Source organism: Octopus sinensis, linkage group LG23, assembly GCF_006345805.1.
Source record: "Octopus sinensis linkage group LG23, ASM634580v1, whole genome shotgun sequence".
NCBI classification, from domain to species: domain Eukaryota; kingdom Metazoa; phylum Mollusca; class Cephalopoda; order Octopoda; family Octopodidae; genus Octopus; species Octopus sinensis.
Genome location: NC_043019.1, coordinates 27261906 through 27282324, shown reverse-complemented (window position 1 = coordinate 27282324; position 20419 = coordinate 27261906). Strand labels below are relative to the sequence as shown.

The following is a 20419-nucleotide window of genomic DNA, read 5'->3' as shown; positions in this document are numbered from 1 at the left end:
GTAATGATTAGAAATTATTTTTGATAACTGAGATGTGCTTCTAATATTAAAAAAATACTTCATTACTAGTATTTCACTGGTACTTAATTTATTGATCCCGAAAGGATGAAAGGCAAAGTTGAACTCAGAACATAAGGATGGACAAAATGTCGCTAAGCATTTTGCTCAATGTGCTAACAATTCTGCCAGCTCACCCCCTTAATAATAATAATAATCAAGATGAAGAGTGCAATTTGATTGTAAGATATTTTATTAGTTGAACAACATTTCAATAGTATGTCTGTCTTTGTCAAGTTCAAAATAAGAAGTAATAAAAATTTTAAATTTCTATAATTTCACACAATGTAGTAGTTGTTTAGCCCCAGGTCAGTCCCTATCAAACAGGTCTATGATGGAAAGTGACACTCCTGTCTTATGCATATCTAGGACTACACATTCTAATGTGTCCAATTTGTTGTAGACTGAGCTGCCACATAGAAGATCTCTTACTGGCTCATTGTCAGTGTAGTTGGTGATGATTGTGGTGGTGGTGGTGGTGGTGGTGGCAGTAGTGATGGTGATAATGGTAGCGGTGGTGGTAGTAGTTGGTGGTGAGAATTATTGTGATGGTGGTGGCAGTAGTTGTGGTGATAGTAGAGGTGCTAGTGGTAGGTGTTGATTGGTAGCAGTAAACATACAGGTAGCAGTTGAACTAGTGTTGTTGTTGCTGTTGTAGTTATTAAACATTTAGTAAAAGTAACATTTAGGTCAACAGTTCTAATATAACAAGGTGGAAAATGTCATTAGCAAGATGCACACACACACACACACACGCACAGCAGAAGCTGTACACCTTTATTTCTACTTGACATTAGGTAAACCTCCACATGGTTGCTTGATTTGCTAGAAATAACAGCCAAATTTTCCTGCAATCTTAACCTACATTTAACCCTTTTGTTACCATATTTCTGTTGAAATACACTGTCTTTGTTTGAATTGACTTAGAAAATCATGAAGAATTTAGTAAAATAACTCATTAAGCTGGCTGTTGGAACATAAATTAACACAAAATTTTGATGGGAAGTTTTAGTATAGATCACTTTAACCCTTTTGTTACCATATTTCTGTTGAGTACCGATTGGGGCCGATGCCGGACCACCCCTGGCACCTGTGCAGCACCCACTACACTCGCGGAGTTGTTGGCATTAGGAAGGGCATCCAGCCATAGAAACTCTGCCAGATCAGACTGGAGCAGCCTCTGGCTTCCCAGACCCCGGTCGAACCGTCCAACCCGTGCTAGCGCGGAAAACGGACGTTAAACGATGATGATGATGATGATGATGATGATTTCTGTTGAGATACACTGCCTTTGTTTTCAATTAACTTAGAATGCAATCAAGTTAAGTCTTCGACTAGCCATACATATTGGAACAAATATCAGAATTCAGATAGTGACAGTGGGGCGATAGTAAAAACAAAAAGCTTGCGGTCTATACGCGAGGTTTTATGGTTCGCTCTTCCTTTTTCCCTTACAGTTAGAAATTTACCCAAGATGTTCTTTAGGATTCTGAAGGAGAATTTCTCAAAGGATCATAAATATTACAGTATCTGTAATAAGTCTTCTATTAAGTTCTATTTGGCAATGCCTAACTTAGTCTCTATTATTGTGTCCATTAATAGGAACAAATTAAATGGACAATGGCAAAAGAAATATTCCTCTGATATAGAACTGGTTAACTCAAACATGCCTGTAGTGAGTACTACAAACCATTTGCTCCCACTGGTCTCATCAAGCCCTGGTAGTGAAATATATGAAGAAATGCAGGAAGCCAATTAGGTAGTAGTGTCAGTATTAATAATAGGGTTAAGGATGGATCTGGTAAATTGTGCAATTGTAGAGACCCTGACATATGTCCCCTTAAGGGGTTCTGTCTCATGACTAATGTAGTATATAAATGCATGGTTAAAGAGGAGAATGGTTTGGATAAGTTATATAGGTAGTACAATAAATTTTAAGACAAGGTATTAGGACCCATATGAGTTCCTTTTCTAATGAAAGATACCGTTAACTCCATGAAACCATTATTATTTCATTCTTTATTGTCCACAAGGCGCTAAACATAGAGTGGACAAACAAGGACAGACAAAGGGATTAAGTCGATTACATCGACCCCAGTGCATAACTGGTACTTATTTAATCGACCCTGAAAAGATGAAAGGCAAAGTTAACCTTGGTGGAATTTGAACTCAGAACATAGTGGCAGACGAAATACTGTTAAGCATTTCGCCTGGCATGCTAACAATTCTATCAGCTCGCCGCCTTTGAAACCACTATTATTAACAATGTTGTTTTTGTGGTGGATGATAGAATTGGTGTTGTGCCAGAAAACTACTATGCGGTATACATGGTGAATGTTTATTAAGTATTGAGAGGTTAAATGCATTATTTTCTGACAAAACAACTTTCAACAAGACATGCTATCAAGCAACTGACACGAATAACCATTCCACCAACACTATCTACCAACTTACCCTAAAACACAGGCAACAGAAATGTTATATGATATAACTCACCTTACAACATATGTGTTACAAAACATTCTACTAAGTGCTCAATAAAAACAGCATTAAAATGAACTGCAGCTATGTGGAAAAGATGTTTTGTGTCATTATGAATCACAATGCAAAAATATTGCAAGCAAATGGTGCTGGCATGCAACTGCTAAATAAATAAGAATGTCATCTCCTAAAGAGCATCACTAAAAGAAAAGCATTGTATACTACGGTGCTGATGTCTTTCCCCACCATCAGAAACACATCAAGAAATTACAGAGCGCTTGCAGAACACGCTTTCAGAAGTTTCCTGCACTAGCTTAATAACTAATTCAATTATTGCCAACGAGAAAACTCCACAGTAACTTCTAAGTACATTTGGAAATCGAGAAACAAACCATGGACATTTCATGGCAGTTCTTCCCCAAGCCTTTTCTTTGTCTACAGATAAACTTTATAGAGCAATAAAAAAAATTTTTTTTGTCTTTTAAATTTTCAGTGTTAGAAAAGATATAACGATATTGCGGAAGTGAGGTATCAAATATCTCAGTAGACAATAATGGTTGCTAGGTAACAATCTATTCAATATTAAAATCCTTGTGTGCTAAGGAAAAGAAAAGCTGTTGCTGACTCAAGTGAGTTAACCAAGCATAAAATATGTCTGTTATATCAATAAACATCAATATGTATCAATAATTTATCAATAAATAATGAAACAGAGCAGTAACAAGGGCAGTGGAATGGGAGAAATGTAATGATACAAGTCTAAATGGCTTGTGGGTTAGAGAAGCTATTACATTACTTTAGCTACTAAGTTCAAATCCCGCCAAGGCCAACTTCATTCTTTATCCTTCAGTGAAGTACTAGGGTTAAATTAATTGTTTTTTACTCCTAAATTTGTGGCCTTGGCCTAAGACAGAAATAATATTATTTCTGTTAATATCCAAATTATTCATTCTGGTATGGCTGTGTGGTAAGAAGTTTGCTTCCCAACCACATGGTTCTGGGTTCAGTCCCACTATTGTAGCACCTTGAGCCAACCAAAGCCTTGTGAATGGATTTGGTAGAGGAAAACTGGGAAAAGCCCATCATATGTATGTGTGTGTGTATGTATATATATATAAATTTGTATGTGTCTGTGTCCATGTTTAGCCTTCGTCACTGCTTGGCAACCAGTGTTGGCATGTTTATGTCCTTGCAACTTAGTGGTTCAGCAAAAGAGACCAATAGAATAAGTACCAGGATTAAAAAATAGGTACTGGGGTTGATTCATTCAACTAAAAATTCTTCGAGGCAGTGCCCCAGCATGGCCTCAATCTAATGACTGAAACAAGTATACAACAAAAAAATAAAAGATTAAAGTGGGAGGTCATTGTTGGGTAGGCAGAGTTTCACTGTGTAAAAGTTGACTCAGCTCGTGAGGCCAGCATTGCTGCTGATGTTGTTCAGCCTCAGGTCAGCCCTGACCCAGTAGACCTAATACCAAAGGCATTCCAGTTGTGACCATCCCATCTTTTTGTCTATCAGGGACTACATTTTTCCAATGTATACATCCTTGTTTAGGATGTTAAGATTTCTCTGACAAATTCCAGTGACTCTTTTATAGACTCCCTCCACAGGGAATAACTAGCCCCAGTGAGTATACAGAAGTTCACCAACTGGTTTGGTATATTCCCTATTTCTAACCCTTTTGTTGCCATCTACCTGAAACTGTCCCTGGTTCTGATACAAGCTTCCTGTTTTAAAGTGATCTCAAAATTTCTCATTAAAATTTTACACCAATTTACATTCAATGGTATCAGGATGTTTTGCAGGATAATGGATTATCATTCTTTTCTTTTTCTTTTTCTTTTTACTTGTTTCAGTCATTTGACTGCGGCCATGCTGGAGCACCGCCTTTAATCGAGCAACTCGACCCTGGGACTTATTCTTTGAAAGCCCAGTACTTATTCTATCGGTTTCTTTTTGCCGAACCGCTAAGTGACGAGGACATAAACACACCAGCATCGGTTGTCAAGCAATGCTAGGGGGACAAACACAGACACACAAACACACACACATACATATATATATATATACATATATACAACGGGCTTCTTTCAGTTTCCGCCTACCAAATCCACTCACAAGGCTTTGGTAGGCCCGAGGCCATAGTAGAAGACACTTGCCCAAGGTGCCATGCAGTGGGACTGAACCCGGAACCATGTGGTTGGTTAGCAAGCTACTTACCACACAGCCACTCCTGCGCCTATTGGATTTTGTATCAATGACTACTCGGAATTTAGGACATGTTCTGTTGCTTGTATGATTTGGGAATGCCAGCTCAGACAATTTGACCATGTCACTTGATTTTCTGAGTTGGGCCCTGCTTACTGTGTTCTCTTCACTGTGGATCTGGCTGGGTTGACAGCTTGTGTTGGTTGCTCACAAGCTACATGGTCAAAGCAGATGAAGAGGTGTCTCTCAGAGATGGGGACTGATTGGGAATCTGCTTGATGGGTCACCTGGGAGGACCCAAGAAAATACCAACAAATAATGAATGCAGCAATATGCTGAAACAGCATATGCCCCCACCTATGTTAAAAAAAAAATCAGTTCAATAATGACAAATTATTTTACTATATTCTTCAGTATTTTTGAAATTATTTGAAAAAATACAGTAACAGGAGGCGCAGGAGTGGCTGTGTGGTAAGTAGCTTGCTTACCAACCACATAGTTCCAGGTTCAGTCCCACTGTGTGGCATCTTGGGCAAGTGTCTTCTACTATAGCCTCGGGCTGACCAAAGCCTTGTGAGTGGATTTGGTAGACGGAAACTGAAAGAAGCCTGTCGTATATATGTATATATATATGTGTATGTGTGTGTCTTTGTCCCCCTAGCATTGCTTGACAACTGATGCTGGTGTGTTTACGTCGCCGTCACTTAGCAGTTCAGCAAAAGCACCCGATAGAATAAGTACTGGATTTACAAAGAATAAGTCCTGGGGTCGATTTGCTCTACTAAAGGCGGTGCTCCAGCATGGCTGCAGTCAAATGACTGAAACAAGTAAAAGAGTAAAGAGTAGCAAAAGGATAAACCCTTTCGCATTCAGATTATTTTTGTCCAATGTAATGCTTATTTATTCACATTGTTTTGAATCAATCATGCAATGTCTTGTAGCTTTTTCACTAGGGTAAAACATGTTACCAAAAACACCTTATCAGCACGTCAGAACCCTAACTTGTGAGAAATATTACCCTTTAGCATTGAGATTAAATGTAAAGTTTATTCATTCACATTGTCTTGAACCATTCGTCCATTATCTTGTAGCTTCGAGGTTTTGATGATTTGATTATTAATTTTCAGAATGACATTGTAGGGTCAGCACGAGAAGCTAGATCTGGCCAGTTTGAACATAAAACAGACCAGATAGTTGGGTTAGATACAGCCAGGTTAATCTCGGGCCATATATCTCAGCACCTTCTACTGGGCACAATTCCAGCATGGCTCTGTGGCCTTTAGGTATCATTAGGATCTGTTCCTCTATTTTGATGTCCCCTGACAACATGTCACCTTAACCCAGTTTTGACCTCTCTCCTGCATCGCAATAAAATAATGCTAACCATAGCTCTATATCGTTTCTGATGTCTCTTATCCTCACTCTTGTATTTCATTCTCTGACCCATTAACCAGGAAACATGTGTATAGTCACTGATGTGTCGAATAGTTTCAGTAAGTGTTTTGGCTGAGACATCAGATTTAAAGGTACTGCAAATAGTTCCATATAACTTCTGCCTTTTTCTGTTGAGAGGACTCCTCTCAGTAAATTCTGGGAAGTTTGATATACTTCTGACGAAGGAAGACTTTGTCTCCATCCTTTTGTGAGTAGATGTTATACTGTCTTCATCAGTTTCTGCTAGACAAACCAACAGACATAAGTAAGATACATGACTATGTCTATCTCTCTGTCAATCTGTTACTCTCTCTCTCTCCTGTCAGTGTGTGTATTTTATTACACCTATTTTATATTATATAACATTTTTTGACGTTTTTCTTTACACTTAAATAAGATACAAAATCCTATGCAAGCTTGGAAATCTAAGCTGACATGTGCAACCTACACATACTGAATAGCACACAGCCATACACATGCGTTCATTCATTCATGCATGCGCAGCATACAAAAACAACATTGTCCCCATGACACAAAAGACAATATATTTAACCACCTTTACCACTCCTTCCCACACTTACCCACGAGGGCAGTGGCCTAGTTTGAGGAGCACTGGGATGGAACCTCTATTCCACTTAATGAAATTCAGTGAACTGTTAGTAGTTATGAATGCTGTCGGTTTCACATAAAACCACTATGTACTACAATTTACTAACAGGTGTCAAATCACCATTGAAGTCTTCTGAACACTCCTTGCTTTCATTTGTTAACCCAACAAATAATGTAAATCTTTATCTATTGAAATCAGCCTGACTATTCATCGTCATCATCATCATCATCGTTTAACATCTGCTTTCCATGCTAGCATGGGTTGGACGTATGACTGAGGGCTGGCGAACCAGATGGCTGCACCAGGCTTCAATCTTGATCTGGCAGAGTTTCTACAGCTGGATGCCCTTCCTAACGCCAACCACTCCGAGAGTGTAGTGGGTGCTTTTTACGTGCCACCAGCACAGGGCCAGTCAGGCAGCACTGGCAATGACCTCGCTCGAATCATTTACACATGCCACTGGCACGGGTGCCAGTAAGGCGATGCTGGTAACGATCACGCTCGAATGGTGTTTTTTACGTGCCACCAGCACGGAGGCCAGATAGCCGCTCTGGCAACGATCACACTCAGATGGTGCTCTTAATACCCTACTAGCATGGGGCTCGAGTGCCAGTAGTGCGACGCTGGTAACGATCACGCTCAAATGGTGCCTTTTAAGTGCCACTGGCATGGAAGCCGGTTAGCCGCTCTGTCAATGATCACACTCGCATGGTGCTCTTTGCACCCCGCTAGCACGGACGCCAGTCTGAATTTGATTTTGATTTTTGATTTTTGTAATCAAATTTACCCTGACAAACTTCTTGCCACCCTTAATACTTTACCATATCCAGCCAGAATAGTCTACCAGTTTTATGCTCAAACCAGCCGAATCTGGTTACTCACGACCATCGTAATGGTATTGGCATCAAAAACCTAATCACTACATTTATCAGAGTAAAACTTGTCTCAAAGCTGAACTGGAAAAATAAAGTGGAAAGAAAAAACAAAAACTCAGAAAATAAATATCCTTTTCTATTCTTGGCACAAGGCCCGAAATTTTGGGGGAGGGGGCAGTCGATTAGATTGACCTCAGTATGCAACTAGTACTTAATTTATCGACCCCGAAAGGATGAAAGGCAAAATCGACCTCAGCAGAATTTGAAATCAGAACGTAAAGACAGATGAAATACCACTAAGCATTTCACCCATTCTTCCAACATTCACCCATCTTTCAACAAACTTGCTGGGGCACCACTTTGAAGGCTTTAGTTGAACAAATCAACCCCCAGGACACTTTTTTTAAAGTCTGGTATTTATTCTATTGATGTCTTTTTGATGAACCACTAAGTTATGAGGACATAAACAGACCCACACTGGTAGTCAAGTGGTGGTGGGGGATAAACACAAGCACCCACAAATACAGAAAACAGGTGTCTTGCTATAGAAGAGGTACATGGTTACCAGGTGAGAGAGAGAGAGAGATAAAGGGAGAGGAAGAAAGAGATGACAAAACTATGGCTCACAAAACTGCCATTACATAGACAAATCTTGCAGCCAGGAATGAAAGCCCCTCACCCCCACTTGGCAGACAAGTATAGACTAGTGGTCTATTTAAAGCCAAACGCCTGCAACAGCCATTCTGAGTTCATTCAGGTGAGTGAATGATGAACAGGCAGGTGAAACAAGTAGAAAGTGGAGAATGTGGGGGAATCTATGTTAAACAACTTGTAATTAATAAAATAAAATGAGAAAAAGAATCAAACAAACACAGCAACAACCTTGTTGTGTCAATGTAACTTGATTAGGTGTTTGACTTTTAAGTCTGAACTCATGGCAGTCCGGTATCTGTTGGTTCAACGGCTGCCGTTCAAAAGCTCGTGAAAACCATGACAACTATCCTCACCCTTGTAAACTGAAATTAATACGTTCACGACTGATATTAAATCTACAGTTTTATATTTAACCCTTTAGCATTTAAACCAGCCATATCTGGCCCAAATATGCTTCCTGCTTTATGTTCTAACTGTCCAGATCAAGCCTATCACACCTACCCTTCAATGCCATTATAAAATATACAGTCACATCATCAAAATTTCAAAGCTGCAAAATAATGCAGGATTAATTAAAAACAATTTGAATGAAAAAGTGTTACCTTTGACAGAATAATCTGAATGCTAAAGGGTTAAGAGATGAGGAATTATTTACATTTGATGGATATTTGTCCTCATCCTGTCTGTTGTTAACACAATGTTTCGGCTGATATACTTGCAAAGTGGTTGGTGTTAGGAAGGGCATCCAGCTGTAAAAAACCCTACCAAAACACACCCAGGAGCCTGGGGTAGTTATCTACCTGGCCGGCTCCTGTCAACAACAAACAAGATGAGGACAAATGTCTGTCAAATGTAAATAATGTAAATAATGTAAATCTTTTGAAAGGACTCACATATTTTAATCCTTCATCTCGTAGTATAAACCTCCCTCCCACTTTGGGTTTGCAGTCTTGTATGCTGCATGACGACTTCACTAGAGATAGTGGACCCCTCCATGACCACTCCCCAAAATCCTCCAGTAGATGGTGTAAAGTAGTTGGTGTTTGGAAAGGTATCCAGCCATAGAAACCATGCAAAAGGTAGGCACAGGTGTGGCTGTGTGGTAAGAAGCCTGCTTCCCAACTACATGATTCCAGGTTCACTCTCACTGCTTGGCACCTTGGGCAAGTATCTTCTACTATGGCCCTGAGCCAACCAAAGACTTGTGAGTGGATTTGGTAGAGGAAACTGAAAGAAGCCTGTTGTGTATATATGTATGTATATGTGTGTTGTGTAAGTGTGTCTTTATGCATGTGTTAGTCTCCCACCACTGCTTGATAACAGGTGTTGGTTTGTCTACATCCCTGTAACTTAGCAGTTCTGTAAAAGAGGCTGATAGAATAAGTATCAGGCTTAAAAATAAAAAAAAACAGAAGTACTGGGGTAGATTTGTTCAACTAAACCCTTCAGTGTGGTGCCCCAGCATGGCCACAGTCAAATGACTAAAACAGAGATAGAAAAAAAATAATAAAATGAAAAAGAGTATGAAGCAGTTCTTGGACCCATTGGATCCTGCCTAAATCTACAACAGACGCCAGCAAAGAATATGGACATTAAATGAGAATCATGATGGTGATGAAAGAGTTGGAGCTTCTGTTTATTTTGGCGCTAAATCAAATGCTTTTCTTTCTTTTCTTTCTTCTACTTGTTTCAGTCATTTGACTGCGGCCATGCTGGAGCACTGCCTTTAGTCGAACAAATCGACCCCAAGACTTATTCTTTGTAAGCCTAGTACTTATTCTATTGGTCTCTTTTGCCGAACCGCTAAGTTACAGGGCCGTAAACACACCAGCATCGGTTGTCAAGCTATGTTGGGGGGACAAGCACACACACACACACACTATCAATCATCATTATCATCGTTTAGCGTCCGCTTTCCATGCTAGCATGGGTTGGATGGTTCAACTGGGGTCGCCAGAAGGCTGTACCAAGCCCAGTCTAATCTGGCAATGTTTCTATGGCTGGATGCCCTTCCTAACGCCAACCACTCCGTGAGTGTAGTGGGAGCGTTTTACGTGTCAGACGAGGCTGGCAAACGGCCACGATCAGATGGTGCTTTTTACGTGCCATATATACGACGGGCTTCTTTCAGTTTCTGTCTACCAAATCCACTCAAGGCTTTGGTCGGCCCGAAGCTATAGTAGAAGTCACTTGCCCAATGTGCCATGCAGTAGGACTGAACCCGGAACCATGTGGTTGGGAAGCAAGCTACTTACCACACAGCTACTGTTTCTTTTACGTAACACCCAGTGATTATATGTCAAAGACCACAACAGAAACATCAGTTTTCCTTTGAAGTCCTTGGCTAATGACCATCTTAAGATTTCATACTGGCAAACAGTGTACTTAAGATTATTTTCAGGATACAGAGATGAAATTTCATCAAAAGAAATGTAAATATTTGATATTTGCAAGCAGCATTTGGGAAAATGTGTTTTATAAATAAAAAATATTCACATGAATTGTATTAGTATGTTGCCATGTGAAAGCTATAAATACCTCGGTATTGATGAATGGGTATCATACAAAGGTACTGGGAATAAAACTGAAATTGACAAAGACTACAGAAAAAAAATCCACCCCATTAAACTGAAGCCTGAGAGACTGACATGAAATGACAGAGAAAAATTGATGTTGATCATCATCATCATCATCATCATTTAATGTCTGCTTTTGATGCTGGCATGGGTTGGATGGTTTGACTGAAGACTGGTAAGCCGGGGAGCTGCACAAGATTCCAATCTGATCTGGCATGGTTTCGATGGCTGGGTGCCTTTCCTAATGCCGACCACTCCAAGAGTGTAGTGGGTGCTTTTACATGTCACTGGCATGGGTTCCACTGAGGTGACACTGGCATTGGCCATGACTATGATCTCACTTGGTTTGACAGATATTCTCAAGCATGGTACATCACCAAAGGTCTTGGTCACCTGTCACTGCCTCCATGAGGCCCAACATGTGAACGGTGCTTTTTATGTGCCACTGGCATGGGTGCCAATCTCACAGCACTGGTATCAGTCATGACTGTGATTTCACTTGGCCGACATTGGCCACAATAGGCATCAATATTTCTCAGAGGTAGAAAAACTGAAGAAGCTTTAAACCATTTCATACAAACTTTGAGAATTACTTGTACAGTAGCTGCTAACATAGATTTGAGAACAGGAGGTACAGAAGATGCACTTGCACCCCCTAAAATTTTTTGTAGGTGCAGTGAAAATGCTTTGAACTTCCTGGGTTGGATCTGAGTTTCCACCTGCTAAGCAAATTCTGTTGTCACATTTATAACTATTAACCCTCAAGGGTAAAACAAAGTACCATAAACTTCTCCAGAAACATTCAGCACCCGATAATGACTTGGGTAACTAAAGAATTCCAAATCGGTTGGCCAGATCTGCCTTTAACCCTTTCACAGCAGAAATCAGATATATCCACTTGAAATTCCATTCTCCTTTACTGCAGAAAGCAGTTTTGTATACCTATTTCTTCACTACCCATAAGGGGCTAAACACAGAGCGGACAAACAAGGACAGACATAGGTATTAAGTCGATTACATCGACCCCAGTGCGTAACTGGTACTTAATTTATCGACCCCGAAAGGATGAAAGGCAAAGTCGACCTTGGCGGAATTTGAACTCACAACGTAACGCAGACGAAATACCGCTAAGCATTTCGCCCGGCGTACTAACGTTTCTGCCACATCGCCGCAGTTTTGTATACCGTCTTGTCTTTTGTTGAGGAGTGGGGCTATAGTAGAAGGCACTTGCCTATAGTATCACACAGTAGGACTGAACCCAGAACCATGTGACTGGGAAGCAAAATTCTTACGACACAGCCATACCCAAGTCTATATAAATTTCATATAATAATCTCCTGTGTTGAGTACATTGAAAAAAAGAAAACAAAAGGGATCTCAGTAGGAGATCCCCATCCAAATGAGAGGAAGATAGTATAGTTTGAAACATGATATAGATGGAGACAAGAATCATGTGGCAGGAGTCAGTGGCACATTGGATGAGAAGAAGCTGAACACATAACTTGTGTTCAACTCTACACCTGGGAATTAACAAAGATTATAGAGGAAATCAATACCATTAAACTTAAACCTGCTAGAATCGGATCATAAATCTTTACCTCAAAATTGGCACACCTGATTATGATCCTAACTGTTTAAAGTAGCTGTCTTGAAAAGCTAATCTTTTTAGACAAGGAATGCAACCAGCTAACCACAATTCTCAATATTTAATTGTAAGTAGAACTTTCAAAATATGCAAGTGCTGTCATGTTATCTAAATTGCTACATTTCAATGAGATTTATTTCTTAGTTAGAGAAGCAGCTTATATATATATATATATATATTAAAATTATAAGTATGTGAAAGAATGGAGTTGAACGACTAGTTAACAAATATCCTTTATTCTCGACATATGTTTCGAAGGCTGCATATTCCTAATTCCGAAGGAATAAGGAGTACATTATGCAGATTTCTCATCAGGAAAATCAAGGAACTTATGTCGACATCAAAATGCACAAAAAACTTTTAGCTGACTGCTCTCAAGGAGCCCATTCTTTCATATACTTATAATTTTAAAATATACATACAAATTTCCGCACGAAGACATTTGTCTCCCCTTCGTAAATATATAAGGACACAGTAAGTGTGTCGAAGCCGACAGGAAGCATCGATGTTCCCTAGGGCTAAACAGCAGTGGTGTAATCCCCTACTGTCACGTTGAGTTGACAGTATACAACCATTATATCGCCCCACCACCGTACATATCTCTATGAGATATTTAGAAATTTAATATTTCTGACATGTATATATATATATATATAATATATATATATATATATATATATATACACATACATATATATATGCATATACATATGTATGTATATGTATGTGTGTGTGTGTGTATATATATATATGCATATGTATATATATATGCATGTATATATATATATATGTGTGTGTGTGTGTGTGTGTATATAAGTAATAATAACAGGGTAATAAAGATTTTAGAAATTTTTACTACTAGTGGCCTAGCGTATAGAAAAATTAGTCAATAGACTAAATATTATTCATATAGAATACAGTGTACATTTAAACACATTAAGAGGTTTCCATCATAGGAATCCTTTACGCTAGAAAGAACAGCTAAAATCCAAACCACTCATTAGGGATAAATTCTCGAAGGGAATGAAATATAAAAACATTTACCATTTCTTTCCTGGACCATTTTTTCTGACTTATTTTAGTAAATAAAATTTTATTTACTATATATATATGGATAAAGAAAATGAGAAAGAGAGAGGTACTGACCTGTGATAATTTGCAAGAAGGAGGAGACCAGTCCTAGTTTTCTGGCAATTACAAGATGTTTGGTCCTCATCGGTCCCAGCAACACTAACCACATCAGCATGATGGCAATGAGCAGGATACCGAACCCTGCCCCAGCAACTTCAAACAGCCGTGTAAATACTAACCATGTAGGGGTCACTGAAAAATATAAATGGTGGTAGAAGTCAGAAACATAGGCTTGGGTGCAGGAGTCAATGCAGATGCTTTGAATGTCCTCCTGAAAAACTTCATGGTTAAAACCAATGAGCATAGAAACATTTTTGGATTGATTTAAGGCATTACTTTTCCATTATTGGATTTTTTCTGATTTGGTTGATGTACAAATATAATAATAATAATAATAATCATCATCATCATCATCATTTAGCGTCCGCTTTCCATGCTAGCATGGGTTGGACGGCTCAACTGGGGTCTGGGAGGCCAGAAGGCTGCACCAGGCCCAGTCTGATCTGGCAATGTTTCTACGGCTGGATGCCCTTCCTAACGCCAACCACTCCATGAGTGTAGTGGGTGCTTTTTACGTGCCACTGGCACAGGTGCCAGACGGGGCTGGCAAATGGCCACGGTTGGATGGTGCTTTCTACGTGCCACCAGCACGGGGGCCAGGCAAGGCTGGCAATGGCCACGATCGGATGGTGCTTTTTACGTGCCACCGGCACGGAGGCCTGTCGGGGCGGCGCTGGCAACGGCCACATTCGGATGGTTCGCTTACATGCCACCAGCACTGGTATCACAGCTCAATTTCCATTCGATTTCGAAATGATAGTGATAATTATTATTATTATAATTATTATTCCTGTTTGTAGCAAAAGAGATAGTATGGTGGACCCGTTTGAAAGGGTTAAAGACAGACACTTTCCTCTTTGGTCAAACCCTCATCAACTTATTCAAGTTTCACTTGAAAAGGAAGTTGAGAGTAGAGAGGAAAGTGTTGCTTTGTAGCAAGTTTGTTCAAAGGTGGGCGAATATTGGAAGGCTGGCCTGTGTGAAAGGACCAATTCTGAGTGTGCACCTGTAAAAAAAAAAAGAAAAAAAGGAGAAGGATTCTTGCTCTGTTGTTCAGGCACCCATGGCTTTTGTGAGTTTTTCCATGAGGACCTTAAAGTGCCTCCCCTATTGAGAGTTTAATTTATTTAATTTTTAAGTTATTTATATTGTGTACACATGAAAATCCATTGTCTCATCCTGTTTTTAGTCTTTTATGCTGTATGTCTTTTAATGTTTTATATGTCAGCCCTTGCGGCTAATATAAGAATTTATTATTATTATTATTATTATTATTATTATTATACCTGTGTCTAAAACAGCAAGCTGGCAGAATCATAAGTACACCAGGCAAAATGCTTAGCAGCATTTTGTCTGTCTTTACATTCTGAGTTCAAATTCTGCTGAGGCTGACTTTCAGGGTCAATAAATTAAGTACCAGTCAAGTACTGGTGTCAAAGTTATCAACTAGTCCCCTCCCTCAAAATTTCAGGCCTTGTGCTTTTAGTAGATAGGATTATTGTACCTCTGTTTAAGGTGGCGAGCTGGCAGAAAGGTTAGTCCACCGGACAAAATGCTTAGCAGTATTTTGTCTGTCTTTACATTCTGAGTTCAAATTCCACTGAAGTCAACTTTGCCTTTCATCCTTTCGGGGTCAATAAATTAAATACCAGCTGTGTACTGGGGTCGATCTAATCGACTGGGCCCCTTCCCATAAAAAATTTTTGGCCTTGTGATTGGATTTATCTGATTTGATTCATGTACAAATACAATAATAATAATCTTTTCTACTCTAGGAACAAGGCCCAAAATTTTTGGGGAGGGGACCAGTTGATTAGGTCGACCTCAGTATGCAACTGGTACTTTATTGACCACGAAAAGATGAAAGGCAAAGTCGATCTTGGTGGAATTTGAACTCAGAATGTAAAGACAGACAAAATACACCTAAGTATTTCACCTGATGTGCTAACGTTTCTGCCAGATTGCCACCTTACGACAATAATAATCTTTTCTACTCTAGGCACAAGGATGGAAATTTTGGGGGAGGAGGCCAGTCGATTAGATTGATCCCAGTCAACTTTGCCTTTCATCCTTTCGGGGTCGATAAATTAAGTACCAGTTACACACTGGGGTCGATATAATCAACTTAATCTGTTTGTCCTCTCTGTTTAGCCCCTTAAGGGTAGTAAAGAAATTGGTATTTTGTCTGCTGTTGCATTCTGAGTTCAAATTCCGCTGAGGTCAACTTTGCCTTTCATCCTTTCGGGGTGGATAAACTAAGTACTAGTTACGCACTGGGGTCGATGTAATCAACTTAATCCCTTTGTCTGTCTTTGTTTGTTCCCTCTATGTTTAGTCCCTTGTGGGCAATAAAGAAATAAGAAACATTGCCAGATCAGATTGGAGCCTGGTGCGGCCTCTTGGCTTGCCAGTCTTCAGTCAAACTGTCCAACCCATGCCAGCATGGAAAATGAACGTTAAACGATGATGATGGTACAAGAGCTGTATATGCACGCATGTGTATGTGTGTGTGTGTGTGTGTGTGTGTACTCGAGGTCAAAGACAAGGATACAAAAGAAACCGATGGAAGTCATTGTAACCATTCACTTATCACTAAGAACAAAACAAGCAGCATATGGGTTTGTATGGACATGTATGAGCGTATGTATTAATGCGTGTGTGCTTGCATATTTATGAGTATATGTATGTATACACACACACACTTGTCGACATACACACACGAGTGCTTACTAATAAATGTGGATGTATGTGTGTGTTAACCTAACGTGTTTAAGGTCATAAAGTATGACGTCAATGAAGTCTTTGTAATTGTCCACTTAAATTGTATATAATACAAATATATATATCTATATACATACACACATGTGTGTCTTTGTGTGTATGTATAAATGTGTACATATGTGAGTATGTATATATATATATATTTATGTGTATGCATATACATATATGTTTGTGTGTATGCATATATATATATATATATATATATATATATATGTTTGTGTGTGTATATATATATATATGTTTGTGTGTATGCATATATATATATATATATACATGTTTGTGTGTGTGTGTGTGTGAATGTATAAAGTAACCAAGGCGTTACAATGTGGCTCCATTGAAGTTATCTAGCCGACTTTGTGACTTTCTGGCTTAATGAGTTTATGATTAATTGAGAAAACATTAATTATTTGTGGAGACATTTATTTCAACAGTCAAGAACTTCAGACAAACAGGCAGGTGAGTATATAAGTGGAGACACAAATAGAGACACAGGTAGTTAGATAGAGAAATGGGTAGATAAATAGATATGTAGACAGGTAGATATATAGGTAGATAGATAGGTAGGTAGATTGGGAGAGAGAGAGAGATATATAGATAGATAGGTAGACATGTATATATATGTGTGTGTGTGTGTGTATATATATGTATGTATGTAGAGAGAGAGAGAGAGAGATAGATAGGTAAGTAGACACACACACACACACATGTATATATGAGAGAGGGAAAGAAAGAGAGAAGAAAGAGAGAGACTGGCAGGTTATGGAGAAAGAAAGGTAGATAGACAGACACAAATAAAGAGGTATGTAGACAGTATACATAGATATACACACGTACACACATGAGATCTTAGGTTATATATTCATACAAACACAGCTCGGTCACTTTGAATAAAGAATTTAAAGTGCACAGTCTTGGTGGTGTATAGGCACATGGCTCAGTGGTTAGACCATTGAGCTAATGATCGTGAGGTTGTGAGTTTGAATCCCGGACCGGGCTGTGTGTTGTGTTCTTGAGTAAGATACTTTATTTCATGTTGCTTCAGTTCACTCAGCTGTAGAAATGAGTTGCGACGTCACTGGTGCCAAGGTGTATTGGCCTTTGCTTTCCGATGGATAACACTGGTGGCATGGAGAGGGGAGGCCGGTATGCATGGGCGACTGCTGGTCTTCCATAAACAACTTTACCTGGACTTGTGCCTGGGAGGGTAACTTATTAGGTACAATTCCATGGTCAGTGATGACCGAAGGGGGTCTCAGCATGTATATATGTGTGTGTGTGTGTGTGTGTGTGTATATATATATATATTGGGTCCTCCCATAAATAATGTTTTTTATACTTCTTTTATTTTTCAAAATTAGGATTAAAGTTCTTTTTTTAATCTAAAATATACTCATTTTCTTCAGTGCCCTCCCATCTATCTGGTAGACTTGCAAGGCCCTCTTCCAAAATTCACTTGTCCATGATGAAAAATACTCCTCCATGGCCGTGTGGTTAGGGAGCTTGCTTCCTAGCTACATGGTTTCGGGTTCAGTCCCACTGCGTAGCACTTTGGGTAGGTGTCTTCCACTATAGCCTCGAGCCGACCAGAGCTTTGTGATTGAATTTGGTAGGTGGAAGTTACTGCCGTGTGTGTATATGTGCGTGTAGGTGCTTGTGCCTCTCCGAAAGAGAGAGAGAGGGAATACTGTTCTGATATTTACAGGATTCATATTTTTACCATCCAAACGATTTTGAAGACTGCAGAATAAATGATAATCAGATGGGGCAATCAGATGGTGAATACAGTGGATGGAGCCTTGTTTCCCATCCAAACTGCTCCAGCATTTGGAATGTCATCCTCGTTGTATGTGGCCAAGCATTATCCTGATGGAAGAACACCTTTTGTCTTGAAACTAGAGATGGTCATCTTTCTTTTGGTGCTGACTTAAGCTGCTCAAGCTGATCGTAGTAGATCTTTGTTACCGTTTGGTTTGGATTTAACGTTCCAAGTGGACTAAACCTTTCATATCCCACCAAACAGATAGCAACACCTTGCATCGGTGAAGACTTTCTTTTGTCTGAGGTGTTGGTGTTTCTTCTCTCCCTACCTACTGTCCTCAGTGCTTGACATTTTTATAGAGAACACACATCTCATCACAAGTCACTATTTGGTCCCAAGAAAGGTTCATTTGTGAGTTGTGACAGCAAAGAAGAGCACACTTCACTCTCTGCATGCGATTAGACTCGGAAAGTTTGTGAGGAACCCATTGACCCAATTTGCTGATTTTTCAAATGGTACACAGGTATCAATGAATTGTTGAATGACCAAATCCAAGCTTCTCTGCTAGTCCTCAACAGTTAAAATGGGATTTTGTTCCACCAGGGTTTTGCAGGACATCCTTGTTGAGCTCTACATATTTTCCAGGATGAGGCTCATCTAGGTTGTAGTTTCTGGCTTGGAATATCTGGACCCACCATTGCCACTGGCTTACACTTATTGTCCGATCCACATATACTGCATTAATATTCCTCACACTTTCTGTTGCATTGTTGCATTTATTGAACTCATAAAACAAAATATGCCAAATATGGTTCTTTGTCACTTCCATTATAGCTTCGAAAAATTAACTGTTAAAATCAAACTGCACTCTTCAAAACTTCCACTAAGAATAAGGTGAAGGTAAAATTACTACCTGCTTTTATAGAAAGTTGACGAAAGTAGTTTATCCCATTCCCCTCCAACTTTTAGTTCATGTGATTGAAAAAAAATCTGCATCACTTATGGGATGACCTTATATATATATATGTGTGTGTGTATATATATATATATATATATATTATATATATATATATATACTCTTTTACTTGTTTCAGTCATTTGACAGTGGCCATGCTGGAGCACTGCCTTTATTCAAGCAAATCAACCCCAGGTCTTATTCTTTTGTAAGCCTAGTACTTATTCTATCGGTCTCTTTTGCTGAACCTCTAAGTTACGGGGACGCAAACACACCAGTATTGGTTGTCAAGCGATGTTGGGGGGACAAACACAGACACACAAACACATATATATATTTATGTATATATATATATATATATATATATACAATGGGCTTCTTTCAGTTTCCGTCACCAAATCCACTCACATGGCTTTGGTCGGCCCGAGGCTATAGTAGAAGACACTTGCGCAAGGTGCCATGCAATGGGACTGAACCCGGAACCATGTGGTTGGTAAGCAAGCTACTTACCACACAGCCACTCTGCACCTTAATATATATATATATATATATATATATATATATATATATCTTAAGGTCCTAATAATAAGTAATCATAAAAAGCGTCTGAGAGGGTCCATCTGAGTAAACTGAGTAAAATGAAAATCAAAGGGGTCAGTAGGTAAAAAAATAGTTGAAAAACACCGTCTTAGAAGCATAATCTACTTTTCTTTTAGAACTGGCAAAGTGAGGCTGTAACTGCGTTCATTGATTCTTCAAAACATATCAGTTTTACCAAAGATCAATATGTTCTGCCTAGGATCCATCAATCTAGCTTTTGCTCATTGACCTCGTGGGACTTCTAATTTCTTTCACTCTACTGTTATTTCTACCTTCATGCCTGTGATTATACACGGTTATCGTCTTTTAACCTGTTTGTATGAAGTAATTACATTAATTAGGTTTACTCATTGCATTACTGCTGGGCAGCCAAGCCAAACACCCTCCCACATGTCAGATTGACACTGCTAACTTCTATCTTCAGATCCTTCGTTTAAAGCAGTGTTTCTCAACCGTTTTGTTTTGCCCATGGGCCTCATTCATTTTTGTTAGAACACAGAATACTGCATTATTAGCCAGGAGAGATTCTCCCAGATAGTGCTTGCATGAGAGGAGGATCTCTCAAAGCTGATAATGTGGTATTCTTATTT

The 20419-nt window shown here is 39.2% G+C and overlaps 1 protein-coding gene across 2 annotated transcripts in view; it reads right to left on the bottom strand.

Moving 5' to 3' along the window:
* Positions 1 to 20419, bottom strand: part of LOC115223388 — an 81924-nt gene that overhangs the window by 6409 nt on the left and 55096 nt on the right. For both annotated transcript variants that reach the window (XM_029793900.2, XM_029793899.2), the window contains exon 3: positions 13690 to 13866. In XM_029793900.2, coding sequence (XP_029649760.1) covers positions 13690 to 13866 — 177 coding nt within the window. The remainder of the gene's footprint in view (positions 1 to 13689; positions 13867 to 20419) is intronic.